The 21,850-nt window shown below is 41.2% G+C and overlaps 1 protein-coding gene across 1 annotated transcript in view; it reads right to left on the reverse strand.

Moving 5' to 3' along the window:
* Positions 1–3,420: 3,420 nt before the first annotated feature.
* SAXO1 (stabilizer of axonemal microtubules 1) overlaps positions 3,421–21,850 on the reverse strand; it is a 35,111-nt gene continuing 16,681 nt past the window's right edge. Inside the window, exons 2-4 of the mRNA XM_081319844.1 lie at positions 13,336–13,515; positions 10,583–10,785; positions 3,421–4,573 (exon numbers count right to left, since the gene is read on the reverse strand). Coding sequence (XP_081175970.1) covers positions 3,546–4,573; positions 10,583–10,785; positions 13,336–13,515 — 1,411 coding nt within the window. The 3' untranslated portion in view covers positions 3,421–3,545. The remainder of the gene's footprint in view (positions 4,574–10,582; positions 10,786–13,335; positions 13,516–21,850) is intronic.

The raw sequence follows: 21,850 nt of genomic DNA on the forward strand, positions 1-21,850 counted from the left end.
GCTCATTCAGAGGCTCTCAAACATAAACCTGTAAAAAAGAATAAAAATATTTAAGAACAACCTGATTAGAAACCTGTTTATGGCAGCCCACATTCATCTGGAAAAAGAGGCCAAAATTCAAGGCCTGGGTTTTTGGGGCCATCTTTTAATTTGAGGTAACCAATGATGGGCTTAGACACAACTCCCAAAATTCCTAACGACTAGGATTTATGGGAGATTCAGATCAAAAACTAGCAGCCATCCGCTAGCCTACCTACCTTCTCCGTAAACCCTTATTGAATTCATACGTGTCCTTTAAAGGCTGGAAAGTGAATGCTTATACAGGAGATTAGATCTCCAAACTTAGTGGAAACCAAGTGTTATTTTCAGCTTAAAATATCCCTCTGCCTTTCATTACAGTTTGATATACGAGGCAGCTATGTCAAGCATTTTCTTCTTCTTCTTTTTAACTCAAGTATAACCCCCACCCCCACCCCAGTGTATTTAATTGGGCTTGGCTTTCAAGGAAGCAGCTTCAGGCTGATTTAAAGAGCTGAGCATTACTGGAGGTTGGAAGAGCCGATCAGATATAAACTAGCAGTCATCGTGCAGTAAAGATGTCTGGCCGAGAAGGAACTAAATGTCGGAGGACGGTGATTTAATGCGCCTGCCTGGGGCTGGAGAGCTGGTCCCGTTTGCGCACTCTTTACTGGAGAAATGTTGGCCTTCAACTCAACCTGGGGAACAGAGAGGCACATTTCTCATGCCCTCTTCAAATCTTATAAAACGGTCTGCTGCCGATAGCTTCCTTGCCAGCTGGGGCTGACCTCGTGTTCCACCCCACTGTCGGGACCCAGGAATGCCAGGTGAACCAAAGTGTGCAGAGAAACTACAGATTATTTAATTGCTAATGAAGGGAAGATGCATTTCTCTATGCCAGGCAAGGAATCTTCCTGTGCTTGGCCTAAGGATTAATTGGGGCTGGGCGTCAACCATAAATCTGATCCTGTCCTCCAATCCTTCCCCCAAGCAATTGATTAAGCCCATATTACCAGTTTTAAAAAAGGGACGCGGTGGCTCAGTGGGTTAGGACGCTGAGCTTGTCAATCAGAAGATCGGCAGTTTGGCGGGTTGAATCCCAAGTGCCGTGTAGCAGAGTGAGCGCCTGTTACTCGTCCCAGCTTCTGCCACCCTAGCAGTTCGAAAGCACGTAAAAATGCAAGTAGAAAAATAGGGACCACTATTGGTGGGAAGATAACAGCGTTACGTGCGCCTTTGGCATCTAGTCATGCCGGCCACATGACCTCGGAGACGTCCTCGTACAAACGCTGGCTCTTCAGCTTTGAAACAGAGATGAGCCCTGGTCCCTAGAGTCGGAAACAACTAGCACACATGTGCGGGGGAACCTTTACCTTTACTATCAGTTTAAAAGGAAAGATCCTGCGAGATTGCCAGATATTTGTTTGTAACACTTTGACTAGTGAAACCTTTATGGGTTTGCTAACTTCAGTTTCTCTCCTAACCACCTTCCCCTGGAGGATTTTTTTAAAAAAAAAATTCAAGAAAAGGCAATTGCAAATTTGCTAGTGAAAAAAAGACCTTTAAGGAACTGGGGGCATTCAGTTTGTGCCCCTGGGATACAAGAGCTCCTTTCAAGCCTCTTTTTATTACCTGGATGGGGTTGTTTTTAGCAAGGGCACTGAGGATCCCAGCCAAGGAGGCCTCTTAGTATTGTCCATGCATTCACATCGTGTGTGTGTTTGTTGATTAGTGACTTTATCTCCTGCCCAGCGAAAAGAGGCACAAAATGACTTGCCACAAAAGTAAAATCAATACTGAAATTCAATTAAAGCCCAATGAACAACATAATTAGAATTCTATTTAGAAACTCAAGAGAATAAAATAGCCAGCAAAATATTCACAGCCTCAGCAGCCGTGAATGACTTTTATTTTTTTATTTTTTTTATTTTAATTCCATTTATATCCCGCCCTTCTCCGAAGACTCAGGGCGGCTTACAAGCTTAGCAGTAACCTTCATTCTATGTATATGCCTGCTTATTAGGGCTTTCACACACCCCCTAAGCGGCATTATTACAAAGTCAGCTTAATTGCCCCCAACAATCTGGGTCCTCATTTTACCTACCTCGGAAGGATGGAAGGCTGAGTCAACCTTGATCGTATTTATCCATTTTGATTTGATCTCGGCAGGAAGCAATTCCTTAAATGTTTCTTTAAAGGAAGGGACTTACTGGTCAATCTTACTTAGCACGGTATTCCAACAAATGGGAGAAATCAGCATAAAGGCCACAATTTCATCTGTAACTAATACTAGACAACCCATTGGGTTATTGTTTCAGAGTTACTTACTTATCTAAACAGAGAAACAGAGTCACCATAGGTGGGCAAAAAAAAAATATATCAGTGGAAGTGACTTACTGTTGACTTCCTTATTGAGTTTCCTTGTGGGAAGTTGGCAACGTGCATTCAAAACCTTCCTTCCTTCCTTCCTTCCTTCCTTCCTTCCTCCATTCACCCATCCATCCATCTATCCATCCATCCATTCATCCATCCCTCATTCATTATTTCTTCCCTTCGCTTTCTTCCCTCTCTTCCTCCTCCTTCTTTCCTTCCTTCCCTCCCTCCTCCCTCCTTTCTCCTTTCTTCCCTCCTTCCTGCCACATCAGGTTCCATTGAGTTAAGGATCACAAAGCCAGCAGGCAGTTCCAAGTCCAAAGCCAGCAGGCAAGTAAGTGACTGGCAGCCAGATAGAGGGAGAGAGCGAGAGATTGTGCAAGTGGCCAGTGTGATGCATGCACAGACAGACTTGGGAAGTTGCATGGTTAGGGGAGACGTACCTGAGCAATTTGCAACCTTCCCTGCTGGCTTCCACGTTGACTTTCTCCCTGAAAGCTTCCCACAAGCAAAGAGTTAGCTGGTGGGAAGGTTGCAGGAAGCATCAGCAGTCAACTTGACAGCTCCTGCCAGCTTCCCTACTGTCTTCTGGGAAATCGTCAGGGAGTGCTGGAAATGAGGATAACACGACTGTGGCAGGATGGCAGCCGTTTTGAAGTGACAACAGTGCAGCAGTGCTAAAGTCACCACAATTTCTCCAAATTTCATTCCCATGGGAGTCATGGCTTTCTGGCAGTCTGTAAGTTAGCCCATTTAAGTTACCTTGGTTCATACCTCATTGCCCTATACCAGGGGTAGGCAACCTTGGCTCTTTTATGACTCATGGACTTCAACTCCCAGAATTCCTCAGTCAGCTATGCTGACTGAGGAATTCTGGGAGTTGAAGTCCATGAGTCATAAAAGAGCCAAGGTTGCCTACCCCTGCTCTATACCTCCAATTTTGCCCAATTGAAGGTTACAAACCTTTTTTTAAAAGCAAGAAGAAGAAGAATGCTCAATAACAGAACCAAAGATGCTCCATTTTGCTTTTCTAGAACGTTATTATTTTTTTCAGTTCCCCGAGAAAGGGTCAGTCCCAAGGAAATGAAGATTATAGTAATCGCATTCATTATAGAATAGAATCATCAGTCTGTTCCAAAGCAGGCTGAGCGCCCTCAAGCTTTCAGCCCTATGTCTTGAAGACCTCTGTGATTTAGCTGGCTGCCAGAGTGGCCTCTGTAATCAGCCAGCTTTGAGTTTGATGCACGTCGGGATTGCACCACGGTTGCCGGACGGAACCGCCTATGGCCAGCTTGATCTATCTTATCGAACACGTAACCAGGCGGCTCTTTGAAAGAGGCAGGACATATATGCACTTCCTTTGCTGTATAACTTGTGCCATAGGTGGTGGTCTCGGCAAATGGCGCACAAGGTCTGGCCACTGGCAAGCGGGGTCGGAAGCTCTTTATGGAAGGGAGCGGGTGAGGAACGTAATGGGTTTGGAAGGAGGTCATCAGGTCCATGGGCTCGGAGGGCAAGGTGATCTCTGGATGAGGCATGATGGGCTTGGGTCTTTCGGCGTGCCAATGCTGGAAGTCTTCCTTCATAGTGGAACAGTGGCTAAAGGGTTCCGTGTATTCGACGACCCGGGCCAAGGGTTTACATGATGTTGCTGGGCGCCCATGAGGATCTCCATAGTGGATCTGTGATGATGTCTGGAGGTCCATCTTCTCTTTAGGGGGAGTGTAAACCGCCGGCTTTCTGGAAATGCGAGCAGCTACTGGCCATGCTAAGAACTTCTCCTTGAATTCAGTAGTGCCCATAAAATTCCCTGTATCTGGCCTGACATAATCTGGTTTTGTGGACTTTGCTGGCTCTCCTGCTAGCCCTTTGTAAGAAAGGTTGTGGGTGGTGAGCCCATCAAATGGGACTTCGCAGCTCTTGAATGGCTCTTGCGTGTGGACGAAGCGCTGTGGGATGGGGTGAGGCACATAATTCAGCTTATAATTGGTCATGCTCTCCAAGGGGATCTTTGAGGTTTGAAGAGGCTTTGCAGGCTTATAGTTCTTGGTGGTGACCAGCCCTTTGTATTGGTAAGCATCCTGGTTAGTGGTCCTGTGATCAAATTTTTTTTCTGGCGGACGGTAATTGTGATCTGGCTTAATCATCTCTCTTTTAGGCTGATTCCATGCCACGTAATCAGCTGAAATGTAAGCAGATGTGATTAAAGAGGCCATCATTACTTTCAAACATTCCCGCCTCCATTCTAATAAAATGCAATTTACTGCAGTTAGGCAAACATAAGACAGGGGGGAAAAATGAAAAACAGTTCTTTGGCTATTGGAATGATAGCAAATGATTACTTAACAATAAACCACATAAAGATGGAGTCATGGGAATTGTTAGTGGAATGAATATGGAATCAGACCACTATAAACACATCGTTTTTGTTATTTTTTTAATTTTGGAGTGTTGATATTATGTTACTATCCTATTGCCAGAGAGCCTCTTTCTTATAGTGCAGGGGTAGGCAACCTTGGCTCTTTTATGGCAGTCATAAAAGAGCCAAGGTTGCCTACCCCTGTTATAGTGGTTAAGACTTCAGCTAGAAACTCTGAAACCCTAAGTCCTAGTCCTATCATAAGCATAAAGTCAGCTGGGTGACCTTAGGCCAGTCCCTCTCTCTGAGCCCTAGAAAGCAGACAATGGTGAACCATTTCTGAAAAACTATGTCAAGAAAGCTTTGGGGACTTTCTCAGGGAGTGGGCAGGTCTCAGCACTGACTTAGAGGTAATCCTGAAAAAGCCCATTGCCGGCGTAGAAGTAAGATTTGGGTACAGTCCCATCAAGCATCTGTAAGTAGAATCTGGAAAGGTAGATGGCATCTTCACAATGAAAAGGCAAGATAACTATAGCCTTGGAGACGTTCTACTCATGGCATCCATTTTAAGGATAATTCAAGGAATCTGGAACTTGTACTTTGTATCCAAAGCCACTAATCCTAACATAGTTCATACCTAACTTCTTTTCATTGCATACCTTAACTGCAAAAGTAGTTTCCTTTCAAGCATATGGAAATTTGCTCTTTTCAGGTTTACCATTCTGGCCTGGAAAATGTCATGTGACTAAAAGATGGTGAAAGGTTTTTGTAGTTCTGCCCTTCAGATCTAGTAGGCTTATTTTATCTTCTCCTGAAATGTCTCAGAAAGATGATGACATCTCTTCTTCTTAAGCATTGAACTGAAGGTCAGTTCAGACTTCTACAAAGAAGCCGGAAAAAGTCAGAGACTCTTGTGTTCTTGTCCATTGCTTCAAAGATGGGATTCAAATCTTAAATTCCTCTGGATTCTGTTGTCAATTGAAATCTTTTTCTACAGATATAATTTTATTAAGAATTTGGATTGCAGCAATACGTCTAATGCAAACTAAACTTTCAAAAAGAAAAGAGAATAGTAATGAGTAAAAAGGGCAAGAAAAAAGAGAAAGAAGGAAAAATAGTAAAAATATAATAAAGAGAAAAATGTATAAAGATTTCCAGCCTTCATTGCAACAAATGTAAACAAATTTACTGACTCCACTCCCTTTAAGGATACAAACATTTATCTCTTCATCCCACACCCCATCTCCTAGCTATGAACAAATCCATAAAATTTTCATTTTTTCAATCCTGAAGTCAGCAGAAATTCCATAAAGGTTTAGCAGAAATAATTTCATATCTTGTTTTAACCTTGATCAAATAAGCCAATTTTATATTCTTTCCTTTTACTTCTAACACTCTTTAGTTTGCTCAAATACAGTCAAAGAACTTGATGTCTTTTCATTTCTTCTTTGTCCTATTGATCAGAATTCTTCAAGGCTTTAACAAACCTGTTTTGTAAATCTACGAGGAAAAAAATTTCAGGTTACTTTCTTGGTTTGTCATTTGTATTTCACTTTTTCACTTTAAAACCTCAGCCACTTTCTTTTGTATATCCAGTGAAACATTTTTCTAAATCATTCTCTTGGCCTTTCAGTTGTAGACTTCTTTTGATACTACCTCTTCTTTTCAGATAAAATTTATTCTTCCTCTTTAGCATATTTTCCTGTACCTAAAAACTTTAATTCCCTCTAGTATCCAGTTTTTGAATTCATAAAATTATTTATCTTTGTTTTGTCTTGTAAAAACCAAAACAGAATCTATTTTCCATGAGCAGTGGTTTCTTGTTAATTCCAAAATCTTACTGTAAGAATTTTAATGCTCCAATTTTATCTGCACCCTAAGTCTGTTTATAACTCTCTAAGATCAAGACCTTATTTAGCTCTTTGCTGTTTATTTTAGATTCTTTAAATTCTGAACATTAAGGTTAAAAAAATTTTTCATTCAGGATTGAAAGTAGACTCACCTGGCATTTTCAAAATTGTCAGTTCAAAGGTCTCTAATAGCTTAGATGTAGCTAATAAGCAATTTCCCAAACTGATTAGAAAGTGAGGTTTGCGAATTTAGTGTCCTTTAAAAGTCTCCTGCAAGAAGTAATAATGGCTTCCTGTGTACCAGGATTTTTGAAAAATTAGGGCACCACAGAAGAAAGAAAGACATTGAAGTGAAACCATGCATAAAATGGCTCAGGCAGTCATTAGCATTGTCAAAGGAACTCTAAAATTAGATTATCTCCCTATCTGGAGCGAGAGCTCTGTATCTCAGTGTTAATGAAAAAACTAAAACAGTGCACTGCAAAGCTGCAAAGAATTCGGATATTTTATCATATCACTTACAGGCACCTCATCCTGCTTAGTAGTGAGTATCATGTTTAATATTCTTAGATTATTTTTTCTTAATACTACACTTATTATAGCCCATTTTTCTATTCTATTTTCTATTCTATTCTATTATTCTATTTTATTTGATTATTCAATTCTATTTTCTATCTTCTATCTTCTATCTTCTATCATCTTCTATCTTCTATTCTATTCTATTCTATTCTATTCTATTCTATTCTATTCTATTCTATTCTATTCTATTCTATTCTATTCTATTCTATTCTATTCTATTCTATTAATCCCAGAATTCTCTTTAGATGAATTATCTTCATGTAATGCAAGAATGGCAAATTTCCAGGCCATAGGCAAGATTGAATCAGTAGTAAATCCTAGGACTGTAGGCAAACAGGAAGTTAGAAAAAAAAACATTTTGGAAGAAGACATGGGCAAACCACTTTGCATTCATATAATTATTAGGAGTGAAGCTGAATTGAGGAAGTATTTATGCATCTGTTTTGATTGCCATGCAATTGGTTTGGTCAAGAACATGCTGGGGGTGGGTGGGTAGAATTCTGGGAACTGAAATCCATACAAGTTGTCAGGTGTGAAAAACACCGACTTAGAGTATACTGCAGGAGATAAAACATATGAAATGGTAGACCAGGTAGCGTATAGACCACAATGATCATACATAAGAATTGACATGCAACATTTAAATGTTCTTGACTCAGGAAGGGAGCAGAAATTTGAATTCTTGCAACTCTTACTAAAAACACACAAAAAAACTACAGTAGGTATTCTTAAAAAAAAAAAGCACAACAAAATCCTTTAAGGGACCAGGCTAGAAACCAGGAGACTGTGAGTTCCAGTCCTGCTCAAATACATAAGCCATCTGGGTGACTTTGGGCCGGTCGTTTATTCTGAGCCCATGATATCAGGCTCTGGCAGTAAGGCAGATGGTCACTCTCAGTCGCCATCAATGCATCGGAACAGGGCTGATCTGAAAAAAGATGTTCCTGCACTTACCAGGAAAATGCTAGGTTAAAAAAAAAATTGAAAAGCACAGCTTGATATATCATGAAAACAAAGCTATAAGATACATCATGTTGGGGAAAAGGCAGAACAGCAGAGAGGGGATATGGTGGCCTTTTGGATGTTTTTATTTATTTATTTATTTTTATTTTAATTCCATTTATATCCCGCCCTTCTCCGAAGACTCAGGGCGGCTTACAAGCTTAGCAGTAGCCTTCATTCTATGTATATGCCTGCTTATTAGGGCTTTCACACACCCCCTAAGCGGCATTATTACAAAGTCAGCTTAATTGCCCCCAACAATCTGGGTCCTCATTTTACCTACCTCGGAAGGATGGAAGGCTGAGTCAACCTTGAGCCTGGTGGGATGCGAACCTGTACTAATTGCAGGCAGCTGGTGTTACTTAAGGAGGCATTAGCCCACTGCTCCACCAAGGCTTCTGTTGTCGGCTTCTAACTCCCATCATTGCCAGGCACCCCTGACCCCACTGCCTGCCTGGGGATTCTGAAAGAAGTGGCTTTACTGTCCTTGGAAGGCCTTAGGCTTCCCGTGCCTGGTCTTAAACCAGACATGGTTTCCCCACTTGAAAAATAAGCCATGAGAACAAGGAAAACTGGAAGTATTGGTTCATAAGACAAGATGGACACTTAACAAATTAGAAGCAGGTACACCAGATCAGAAACACTCTGTTCATAAAATATGGCCCCACAATTTTACAACTGTGTTCCCTTATTAGGGATTTCTGGGTAGGAAGGTTAGTGACGGTCATACACAAAATCCTTGGCACTGAGTCACTATCTGCAAGGGGTCAGAATAAACTAAAACAAGAGTGAATAATGCTGTCAAATTGTGGCCCATTCACTGCAATGTAACTTCTTTTCAATCTTCTACTGTATTCCTACCTGAGCCTGCAGTGTGGCACCATTGTGTGTGCAACTTGTTATTTTGTAAAAAGGTAAAGGTAAAGGTTCCTCCCGCACATGCGTGCTAGTCGTTTCCGACTCTAGGGGCCGGTGCTCATCTCTGTTTCAAAGCCGAAGAGCCAGCACTTGTCCGAAGACGTCTCCGTGGTCATGTGGCCGGCATGACTAGACGCCAAAGGCGCACGGAGCGCTGTTACTTTCCCACCGGAGTGGTCCCTATTTTTCTACTTGCATTTTTACGTGCTTTCAAACTGCTAGGTTGGCAGAAGCTGGGACGAGTAACAGGTACACAGCTTCTAATTCTATCCCATTTCCCCCTGTGGTCTCCTCTTGGTTGTAAGTGGGATCCCAGTCATTTCAATGGATGCACATGTGCTCATAGGAGCAATTGAGGAGGAAACAGCTCATGCATGCATATACCGTATTCCTTGAATACGGTTTTTAAGGGAGATCTGATTCTCCTTATAGGCAATCCAATTGCCTGGATATGAAAGATCACAGGCTTTGTCGTATCCTTGAAAACTGGTGAGCTTAAGGGATGAATCACTACAATATGGAATAAGATCGTAGGACCAATTATTTGAAGGTTTCCGTTTGCAGGATATTTTGAAAAAATCTTGCAAATTGCAACCAAATGTGGTAAAGCTGCATTTTATCAGAGCTCTTTCAATCCTCAGCTGAAGGCTGTTCTAGATAGTACAGACCTTTGACCGAGACTTACATATGGCTCGTATCATATATTATTAAAGCCCATTGATAAAGAAATAGATTTATGTCAATCCACACATTTGAGATAATAAGACTGTCCAGATGTTCCGTGTATCTGATGCATGTCAAGGGAGAACAGGAGTTGCTTATCATCATTTTTGTCATTGTAAAGGAAGAGTAACAGCGTCTGTGTACCCTCACTAGGATCCGACTGTTTGGACAAAGTTATCATGCGGAAGAGTTTGCTAGACTCCTAGTTTTGCTGAACGAGCAAAAGGGATTGATCTGATCCTTCTTTCTCTTTCATACTTGCTATGGATGTGCTCAACTAGCAGGCAACCTTCTTGTGATTAATACCTATGGAATGGGTCCCACTATGATTGACCTACAAGAATGGATTTCTTTTCCTCCTTAATAGTTGATGTAGGTCTCCTTTGATCATACATAGCCAATTCCCCATTATTTCACTCACCTCTCTTCCAAAGTCCCCCCGATGCCCCCCAAAAGTTGTAAACCATAGAACACCAAGGAAAGGGATGGGGGAAAACCAGCACACATGATCTGTGTGAGGGTCTTCCTTTAGCATTTGCACTTCCTTAGAGACTCTGAGAAGGGACAAGATCATAACTTCCAGAAATTTTGAGAGGACATAAGTTTAAGGGGCAAAAAAGATGCATCAAGGCACTTATAAGCACCCCTTAAAAACGTGCCAACTTGCAAAGTGGGATAATGATTCCCATTTGGGAGGTTACTGAGAAAAATGGATGCTTAATGCATTTCAAATATTTCTAATGATTCTTTCAACTCTTACTTTTATACGTTGGAACTGTGGTCATCTTCTCAGCAGAAGAATAATTTTGTTCCTGGGGCAAGCAAGGAGGCACTCGAGATACATGGTATGGGTTATAATCTTGTCTATATGTAGACTGTAGGTCCATACATTCATCTTTCTTGACATATTTATCAGGAGGTTTCTGTTTAATAGGGAAGATTTCATGTGGGATGTAATCTCTCCTGTAAAAACATCAACAGGTCTGATTAAATGAATAGCTTGTAGTATACACATAAATGTATCCAGACTTATCTGTGCCTAACTTAAGACAGTCCTATTGAAAACAATTTGACATGTTTCCAAGCCATCCCATAGATTTTAATGACTCTACTTTAAGCATGACTAAGTCTAAACCTACCAGAATGTTGCTTATTAAATTTACATGAATCCTGCATATCTCATATTGGAAAAGTTCCAGCTGTTAATTTTCTTTTTGCTTATCAGAGATTTGGAGATACTGTTACCTTTCAAATTGTTGCATTATTTCTCACAGATACATTTAAAAAAACCTGTGACATAAGAGTACGAAATCTTTCCACTTTAGGAAGACAAAGCAGCAGAACTTACCAATGGATACTTTCTGTATTGCAGGAAGCTTTTCAGCAAATGTACAATAGGGCAAAGATGCGGAGAATATTGCTTGAATTGTGATGATATAACTTTTCCTGTACTCCATCAATCAATAAATGCTGGCATAACGCTTAATAATTTTAAAAGGCCTTTTTATTTAGTTAATTGTTTGGATCTTAGTCAATTTAAGGATTACAGGGTTTTGTGAAGGACAGATTAACATTTTTATTCTTCAAGGTCTAGTGACAATAGATTTTTTTTAATTGTCTACTGACAGTAGTGACAACAACTTTATTGATTAGCCCTTGGGCCATATCAAAGTACAAAGTTCCAGCAACAAACCGTCACCAAAACTAGATAAAAGCAATCCGAAATGGAATTTGATAAAATACAATTTAAAATGGAATTAAAATACAATTTAAGTTAAAATAGTAATAAAATGCAAATTTAAGATATAGATAAAATATGGAAACATTATATTTCGGAGTCGCCCTTACAATCTACCCCAATCAGTCCCACATATGCAGATCTTAACCGGATCATTTTGTTCAAATACTGTGCTACGTTGGATGTTATTTTCAAGTTCTGGCCGGACATAAGGTAAGTTATTTTGATATGGGGATCCCAATGGGTCATTCGTTTGGTATATAGACCAAGATACCTGTCTCTCACCCTCTTATACAAACAACAGTCAAATAGGATGTGAGCCAGGTCCTCTACCTCTGCCGCTCCGCAAATGCAGATATGCTCATTGTACGGTATAGCATGAAATCTCCCATATCTGACCATTGTATCAAGCTGTTCGAATCTCGCTCTCGTAAATATCTCCCTAAGATGTTTTGGGAGTTGTAACTTCAAATAACTGTCCACTTGAAAAGTACATTTGTATTTACTCAGCCATTTCAAGTTACCCACCTTACTAAGGATAGCTATATCAGTTTGTGCTTCTATATCCTTAATTTACTGACAGTAGTGAATAAAAGTACTTTCTTATAAAATGCTTTAGCTCAAGAGAGAGAGGCAGTTTAAATATTTGTTTACTGAGTTGACACTAAACTACAGAAACAGTACAGTACAAAAACACTGCATGAAAAAGCACTCATGCTGCTTTTAGTTGTTTATGCCACTGGTGTACAAAGATGGCATGTGAACCTGTTTCGCATGCCTCAGTTGTGGAGCGTCCAAGTTTACTCCACAGGTAGTACAGGAAAATGTCTTGGAAGGTTATAGGTGATGTTTAAGACAATACTAACAAAGTTATAAGAAAGAGGATGGCCTTGACTATTTCCATTCGGGCAGGAATTCTTTCAGAGGGACAAACCCAATTAAATGGATTTGTGTAATCATTCTACTTTTCTTTCCTATTGGCAAAGAAGCAGTAGGAAAAGACAATTGGTTTAAGAAGTGAGAGGCAATTACATCTACATTCATTCCTCACATTTCATGAAGGCATCTGCCCAAAAATTCAGTTAAAGATCTCATCCAGAAGCATCCAGATAATAACGAAACCTACTGTTATCATCCAGATCTGGGGAAAAGAACAATGCATTGCAACATTATGCCCACCCACCCACCCAAATACACATATATACAAATTATGCATTCAAGTTCACAATCTTTGGCCTTTAACAGCCCTTCTTTTGGGGCTAAGGTAAAGGTAAAGGTAAAGGTTCCCCCGCACATGCGTGCTAGTCGTTTCCGACTCTAGGGGCCGGTGCTCATCTCCGTTTCAAAGCCGAAGAGCCAGCGCTTGTCCGAGGACGTCTCCGTGGTCATGTGGCCGGCATGACTAGATGCCAAAGGCGCACGGAACGCTGTTACCTTCCCACCGGAGTGGTCCCTATTTTTCTACTTGCATTTTTACGTGCTTTCGAACTGCTAGGTTGGCAGAAGCTGGGACGAGTAACAGGCGCTCACTCTGCTACGCGGCACTCGGGATTCGACCCGCCAAACTGCCGACCATCTGATCGACAAGCTCAGCGTCCTAACCCACTGAGCCACCGCGTCCCTTATTCTTTTGGGGCTACTATTCTGCAATTCAAAGGACCACTAGATGACAGCCATTACACAGAGAACTCTCTTTGCTCCCACCTGGTGGTCATTTGGATAGTTGCAAGATAGATCTGGTAGCCCTCCCTTTGCTTCCATTTCTGTTGTCTTACTTGGTTGTTGAAAGGGCTTCCATTGGCACTGGCTGCTTCTGGTACTTTGTGGTGGGTTTGCATGATTCCCTAGGTAGAATGTTGGCATAAAGGGGGTATTTTTCCATGTACTCAGAAAGAAGACATGGCTTCTCGTTCGTGTCAAAGAGCCTGGTTGGCAGATGAGGACAATGATGGCGTCTGTTGAAGAAAGAAAAAAAATATATTGGGTTCACCAAGATGCACAATAGGAGTTGGAAACTCACAGATTTGACATGATTACTTTAGCACTTGAATCATGTTTTACAAATGTGTAGATATTAAACAGGGCAGCCTCTACAGCAGGGGTCTCCAACTGTGACAACTTTAAGACTTGTGGACTTCAACTACCAGAATTCCTCAGCCAGGAATTCTGGGAGTTGAAGTCCACAAGTTTTAAAGTTGCCACGGTTGGGGACCTCTGCTCTACAGTACTTTCCTTTTTCTATCTGGTTGTTTTTCCCGAGAAGTCCCTGCAGATTTTACTCGGCTAGTCACTGATGATGATAGGGGGCGGTGTTCATTTCCATTTCAAGGCATGACATCACAGAGTGCAATTATCTTCCTACCAAAGTGGTGCCTGTTTATCTACTTGCATTTGCATGTTTTTGAACTGCTAGTTGGGCAGGAGCTGGGCCGAGGATGGGAGCTCACCCCATCATGTGGCGCTCAGGTCTTGAACCTGGGCTGTCAGCTGACAAGCCCAGTGTCTTAACCATTGAGTCACCGCATCACTCCTGTTTTTCCCAAACTTGATACTAAACTGATTGATTTTAGGAACAACTGAGAAACTTTAATTAGAAAGACATTTTAAAAAACAGGAGGATACTCTATGTATACGGTCTTGAGCTCTTGGAGGAAAGGTGGGATATGAATCCAATAAATTATTAATTTCAATTGATAATAAACATAGGCCTTAAAAAGTTCTGTAATACATTATCTTAACCAAGAAAATATGTTAACTTTTAATTTATTAGTGAAGTCTATAACTGTTGTGATTCAGTGTCAGCCTATACTCCCAGCAGCTGAGTCCGAGGAATCTGAGGAGGAGGAGGAGGAGGAGGAGGGGTTTGGAGAGCCTTCGGTGTCGGAGGGAGGCTCTGAGGCACTGCAGGACTCTCAGCCTGGCCCCTCCAATCGTGTTCCTCATGAGGCTCAGCTGTGCAAGGAGGAGGTGTCGGACTCAGAGGAGTCACAGCTGAATCTGTTCAGAGACGCTAGAAGCAGATGGCAATCCAGCAGAGCAGAGCAGAGAAAATCAATGAGACAACTCAGTGAAAAGAGGAGAAGGCATCAAGAAGCCACGCCTTGGGACTGATAATAAAAGGGGAAGGTGTGGGCGGTGCTGGTTGCTGAAGGCAACCGTTCGGAGACATTTAAAGAGAATCCTGGTCTGTTCTTGCTAATCTGTTTGACTCTTATTTGACTCTTGTTGGATGTTTTGAATCATGTATTTATGGTTGAAGAAAATATTCTGCTGCTTTTTTGTTTGAAAGACTTTATTATTTGGAACTGTAAATAAATTTGGGTTATTTTCCAGCCTATTGATTGTTAAAAGGAAAAAGGGGTTGTCCCTGACACACAAACAGGGCCGGTCGTAGGCCGGAACAGAACAGTAACATCATTTTATGATTCTGATTTGTATTTCAATTTTTCAGATTCCCTTACCAAAAACATTGGTTTAGATATTAGTATTCGCCCTTCATCATCCTCAATGAAGCAAGAATAAAGTCAACTATCTACAGCCTCCTAAATCTCCTTCTAGTGCAGGGGTGTCAAACTGCCGGCCCATGGACTGGACGCGTCATGAAGAAACTGCGCCCACCCCATTTGCTGGCAATGGCGAAAAAGCTCCGATACATCGTGCGACATCACATGATGTCACAAGTTTGACATATCTGCTCTAGTGCATCAGAAAATGCTTGTTGGCCAATTATTTCCTTACCCATTTTCCACCTTTCACGCCTGGGTGTATGTGCGTGCGATGATATTTCATACTTAGGTGCAATGAGAGTTTGTACAGGTAGTCCTCAACTTATGACCACAATTGAACCCAAAGTTTGTGTTGCTAAGCGAGACATTTGTTAAGTGAATTTTGCCCCATTGTATGACCTTTCTAGCCACAGTTAAGTGAATCACTGCAATTGTTAAGTTAGTAATACAACTGTTAAGTGAATCTGGCTTCCCCATTGACTTTGCTTGCCAGAAGGTCACAAAAGGGGATCACATGACCCCCCCCCCGGGACACTGCAGCCCTCATAAATATGATCCCATTGTCAAGCATCCGAATGTAAATCACGTGACCATGGGGATGTTGTAACAGTTGTATGTGTGAAAAATGGCCACAAGTCAAGGACTATCTGTTTAATGTTTAATAATTCTTTTTATAACACTTATAACCAACAGCAGTACAAAACCTCTTTGTACAGTACAATTTCGGGGCTGCTTCTCAGCCACAAGATCATCCAGAGGTTTTCTTTATACCAAGATTCATTGAAAAGTGGTTAAGAGATAATAATAATATTGAAATTTCAACGCCTGGGTTGTTTTCTACCTTTAGAATTTCATTTCTCTCCCAGTTTCCTAAGATGAAACTTTTCTCAATTCATGCTTCTATGAAGAAGTAATGATCCGAATGTGAATTTCCTTCTTCATCTCAATCAATTTAGCAATACTTCACTCAACTTGTTTTCCGCAAGTTTCACTATCTTCTTGAGTCTTCTTCCTGGGTCCTTGTTGTTCTCCTGTATTAGGTATCTTTCAGATCAAGGCTTCCTGGATCTTCTAAGCTACCTTAATTTTATCTCTCACTCGCCTTAACTTCCAATGGATGAGAGGATTCTTTCCTGATTTACAATATAATCTGGCTGCTATTTTGGTGGCTATTCATAGCCCCAAGTATCCTGAAGAGATTTGAAATTAACCCGTATTCAGCTGCGGCCTAGGGAAGGACTGCTGTTTTAAATAGGGGTACTTTACTAAAGACTTGCAAATGAAATAAAACTGGGGGAATTTCAGCAGCCGAACCCAGCAACAAATCCATGCTTCATTGGATTAAAAATTCTGTTACACTTGCGTCGACCTACCAACATGCCCAGAAACGAGGTTCCCTTTGAATTTTAAAATGTGGAGTCTCTCTGGGTGCCACAAGTAGAAATAAACTGAAACATTCCTAGGGTAAATTAAAATTTTTGTTCAGGCCTCCTTGGTGCATTTTGTTTCAAATTATAGCACAGAGACATGCTGCAAATGCCGAATGTTTAGTCCCGATGGTTGAAAACTGCTCCTTTCTTACTTCATCCCGAATCTTTAGAGAAGAGAGATAACATCTCTACAGTTCAGGAAAACATTGGGCTACTGTTCCGTAATCCCCAATGACTTGCCATCTGGAATAAGGCTAAGTAGAGGTAGGAGTCAAATGACATCTGGAGAGCTACAGGTTTCCTACATGGTGGGAAATTAGACTGGAAATCTAGCTTTAATCCTTCATCAGGGAGAAACTGTTTAATTGGCATGCACTATACACGGTTAAGAGTCAGTTTGTAAAACGTTAGGTGTTTGCTGCAGCAGCCAAACCACAATGAGAAGGCCAAAAAAAAAAAAAGTGAAATGGGAGAATGGTGAATATAATGTGATCACAACAGCTCTGTGTATGCACAATGCATTCAGCTGATGATTGTAGCAACCTTTTTTTGATGTTGCTTGTGGCTTCAAGGGAAGGTGACTACCTTTAGGGCCAGCTCTCTCTGATAACCACACCAGGAATCAGTGAATACAGGTAATCCTCGACGTACGGCCACAGTTGAGCCCAACATTGCTGTTATTAAGTGAAACATTTATTTGACAACCTTTCTTGCTGTGCTTGAGAAGTTAGTAATCTGGCTGTTAAATGAATCTGGCTTCTCCATTGACTTTGCTTGTCAGAAGGTCGCAAAAGGGGAATCACATGATCTTGGGACACAGCAACGGTCATAAATATGAACCAGTTGCCAAGCGTCGGAATTTTGATCACATGATCACGGGGATGCTGCAACGGTTGTAATTGTGAAAAACGGCCATAGGTCACATTGTTCAGCGCCGTTGTAACTTTGAACGGTCCCGAAACAAACTGTTGTAAGTCAAGGACTAGCTGTACACAGCTCTGTGGAAAACTGAATATTTGTTGCAGAGTCTCAGCCTACAAATTTAACGGAATGAAATCTGAAATCCTTAGAAAGCTGAACTTTTGGGGAGTTTCACAAACATTTCCATTTTTACTGTGGCTGCTGTTCTCATCCTGCTTTTAAATTTTTAAAGACTTATCCCACAGCTATTTAACAGGAGCTTGTTTTGTTTTTTTCCTAATACGGAAAAGCCTAGAAACAAACAAGGAGGCGTCAGGTGCTATTAAATTCACAAAACACAGAAGGAGGAAAATTGTAAGGTGTCAATCCGATTCTACACTCAGGGGAAAAGAACTACTGGAAGCAATTGCTTTAATTAAGTGACTGATCAGTCAAAATAGGGAGCAGCTTTTGGGGGGAGCAATAAAAGAGTACAATTCCATGCGCATCCATTTGGAAGTATCGGGTCCAGCAAGACTTTCTACTATATAGACATGCATAATGACTGTAATTATTAGCACAGAGAGAGCAAGAAGTCACATATTTTGTATTTATCGTGGCTGATGCCTACTGCGTGACATCATCTCTATGAAAATGCATTTCCAAGTTCAAGCAGATGATTAAGAGATTGTTAAATCGGTGTGCAATTCCTCGAGTGCCTCAGTGTGAATCCCTGAGGGGGGGGAATCAGAACTGCAGGTAGTCCTCGACGTACGATCACAATGGAGCCCCAAATTTATGTTGCTAAGAGAGACAGTCGTTAAGTGAGTTTTGCCCCATTTTACGACCCTTCTTGCCACATTTGTTAAAGAAATCGCTGTAGTTGTGAGGTTAGTAACACGGTTGTTAAGTAAATCTGGCTTCCCCCATAGGCTTTGATTGTCAGAAGGTCGCAAAAGCTGACCACACGACCCCGGGGACACTGCCACCGTCATAAATACGAGTCAGTTGCCAAGTATCTGAATTTTGATCACGTGACCATGGGGGGGGGATGCTGCAATGGTCATTAAGTGTGAAAAACGGTCATTAAGCCCCTTTTTTCAGTGAAGTTGTAACTTTGAACGGTCACTAAATGAACCGTTGTAAGTCAAGGACGACCTGTATCTTAGACATTCTGCTGTCTTCTCTATGGAAATAGAGAAGATCGTCTTGTTTAAGCCACCATCAATACATTAAAAAAATTAAAAAATTAAAAAATTAAAAATTGTTCAGAAGCCTGAACCCCTCATGCCATCCTAAGGAGAACTTAGCTTAAATATGAGATAGTAGATGCCAAGAGAAAAAAAAAAGGTAGTATTTAATGTTGAAATAAGAGAAATTTTGGTTACTAAATTTAAGACATTTGGAAATTAATAGAAAATAAGAATGTTATACTGTATTATTCATTAGTTGATGTAAGATGGTGAGAAATAGAATATATTCAAATAGATAAGACGTGTATCCTGAACGTTAGATTTTGTGATGAATTGGGACAAAGGGAACTGTGGTTATTCAAAACTTGGAAATTATAAACGTTAAATTTACATATTAACGGGAAACTAAAAATCGGGAAAAACCAATTAGGACATTGATAGTCTATAAATATTGAATGTTAAAATAACTAGGATATGTATAAACGAAAAATTGATAAGTGTAAGAAAGCTATTTTTATTTAATAGACATAAGAAGAATTGTATTAGTTTAAACAGGAGACAGTAAACACTAAGGCAGACATGTCAAACACAAGGCCCGGGGGCCGGATCCGGCCCGCGAAGTGGTTTTGTGTGGCCCACGAAGCCATCCTGGAAACAGTGAGGGAATGGCCCGCACTGCCTTGGCCCTGGCCCAGAGACCCTCCTTCTACCAGAGACCCTCAGATCTGTCCCACTCCTGCCCAGGCCCCCATAGGCACCCTTGATGCGAACGATGTAGAGCTGGCCACGCCCACCCAGTAGGCCATACGCACTCTAGCCACGCCCACCCAGTAGGCCACACCCACCCTGGCCATACCCACCCAGCCCCCTGAGGGCAACCGCCATGCTGATGCGGCCCTCAATGAAATTGAGTTTGACACCTCTGCACTAAGGGGAAAAGAGAGGAAATACTTCATGTAATAAGTTTGAGATTTGTACTAAAGATATTTGTATGTTATTGAATTGTTGATTAACTGAGCCGCCCCATTGCTTTTTAAATATTTAAATGTAAAACAAGAAAATCAATACAACTTTTTTTTTAAAAAAGGAGAACTTTGCAGGCCAGGGGCCCTAATTCCTTAGGTGAGATAACCTCTAGGGGAGCATGCCTTCAAAATAGGACCACTGTGATGCCTGCAGGTCTACGGTTAAGAAAACACGATGCTTCAGTTGCGAACACGGAGCCACCCAAATATAGGCTATTACAGGCAAGGAATTAGGAAACATTAGAAAACCATCTTTGTTTTTCCTACCCAGATCGCTGCTGTTAACGAGCTTAGCATTGCTTGCCTTTCTTTTCAAATGTCTGGAGACAACAGAGGTCTGTGCAGAAATGAGGTTTGACTGCTTGTATGCTGGTTCCCTTCATTCCTGGCAGATGAAGGGCTGTTTGTTTTTATTTTTTAATCATGATTGGTTCCCTCCACAAGAGGCCCGAGCGCACCAGTCAGTTCCCTCTGTAAACACTTTGCTAACTTTCATTGTGCTTTGACAGTGGGTGCACGCGTGGGAGGCCGTTTTCAATAATAATAATAATAACAACAACAATGATAATAAAAGTTAGAAACCCCTTGCACGTCGAGGATTGGTTACAGACAGTCCTTCATTTACAAACCATAGTCGAGACCGGAATTTCTGTTGTTAAGCAAGGCGGTTGTTAAGTGAGTTTTAAGCCCAATTTTATGACCTCTTTTTTTTCCATGGCGGTTCAGCAAATCACTGCAATCAAGTGAATCGTGTGGTTGTTCAGGGAATCCTGTTTCCCCCGTCGACTTTGCTTAGTAGAAGCCAATTGGGAAGGTTGCGGATGGTGATCACATGATCCCAGGATGCTGCAACTGTCGTAGTAAGTACATGCCAGTTGCCAAGCACCCAAATTTTGATCAGGTGACAGTGGGGAGGCCACATCAGTTGTAAGTGTGAGAACTGATTGTAAGTCATTTTTTTTCACTGCCATTGTAATGTTGGTCACTAAATGAGTGGTTGTGAGTCGAGGACTTCCTGTACTTTTCTCCAACTTCAGAGCCAATGCCAATATCTCCAGGTTCATCCCCGGCCACTGATCAGGAGCAAAGTTTTGCTGCTCCAATAATTTTTTCCCAAGAGTAGAACAGGCTTAACTATTAACCAGTCGGCCACCAGAAGTTGTGGATGCTTCAACACTGGAGGTTTTTAAGAAGAGACTGGACAGACACTTGTCTGAAAGGGTAGAGGGTCTCCTGCTTGAGCAGGAGGATGGATTAGAAGACCTCCAAGGTCCCCTTCCAACTCTATTCTGATTCTGATTCTTAAATCTATATAACCTGGAAAAGCAACAATAGAACAGGAGCCATTCCAGAGCAGTCAGTAAAAATCCTGAAGGAAGTGGGAAAAAAAGATGATGATTAGTTGGATGTGGATATATGTCTAGATGTCTACATGGACTAGATGACCTCCAAGGTCCCTTCCGACATCATCATCATCATCATCATTCCTTAAGTTACAACTGTTAGAAGTTACATCTACAAACAACAAAGGTACATGTGACCTGGTGCTGACGTTCCAATAGGCTGGGCCTCCATGGTCACATGATTGGATTTCAGGCACTCAGCAAGCCATCTACATTTATAGCGGTTGTAGTGGCCCATGGGTCATGTGAGCACAATTGACATTTTTGTTGAAAACTAACATTTATTTCTGGTTCTCAGCAAAAAACACCCCATTTATGAACAAATGGGTTTGCTTCATGACCGCGGCATTTGCTTAACAACCGTGGATTCGTTTAACGATCATGATGATTACCTGGTTTATAACCATCGCAACTTACAACAGTAATGGGCAGGCTCCATTATGGTCATAAGTCAAGGACTACCTGTAATGAGATAGAAGATTGGTATCAACTGACTGTAGACTCTTTTTGTGTGGTGTGGTAGACTCTCTGTGTACAGGAATATGGGCTACACAGCTGGATTGTGTGTTGCAATGAATCTTTTCCAGAATAAAAGCATCAGTTGTATGTCATTCAATTTTGTTGATATAATACCGAATGTTGCTATCTGTTTGATATCAAACAAATGCTACCAGCAGAGTTAATGTATTTATTGCAAAATGTTTGGGATGTTGTCCTCTATTTCACAGCACTCCTGTTTAGTTAGCCAGGACAGAAAGCAACTGGTCAAAATCATCCCAGAAAACTTAACAGCTTTCCCTGGTCCAAATCTAACTTTTTTTTTCTACTACAAC

Source organism: Vipera berus (assembly GCF_964194415.1).
Source record: "Vipera berus genome assembly, chromosome: 2".
NCBI classification, from domain to species: Eukaryota; Metazoa; Chordata; class Lepidosauria; order Squamata; family Viperidae; genus Vipera; species Vipera berus.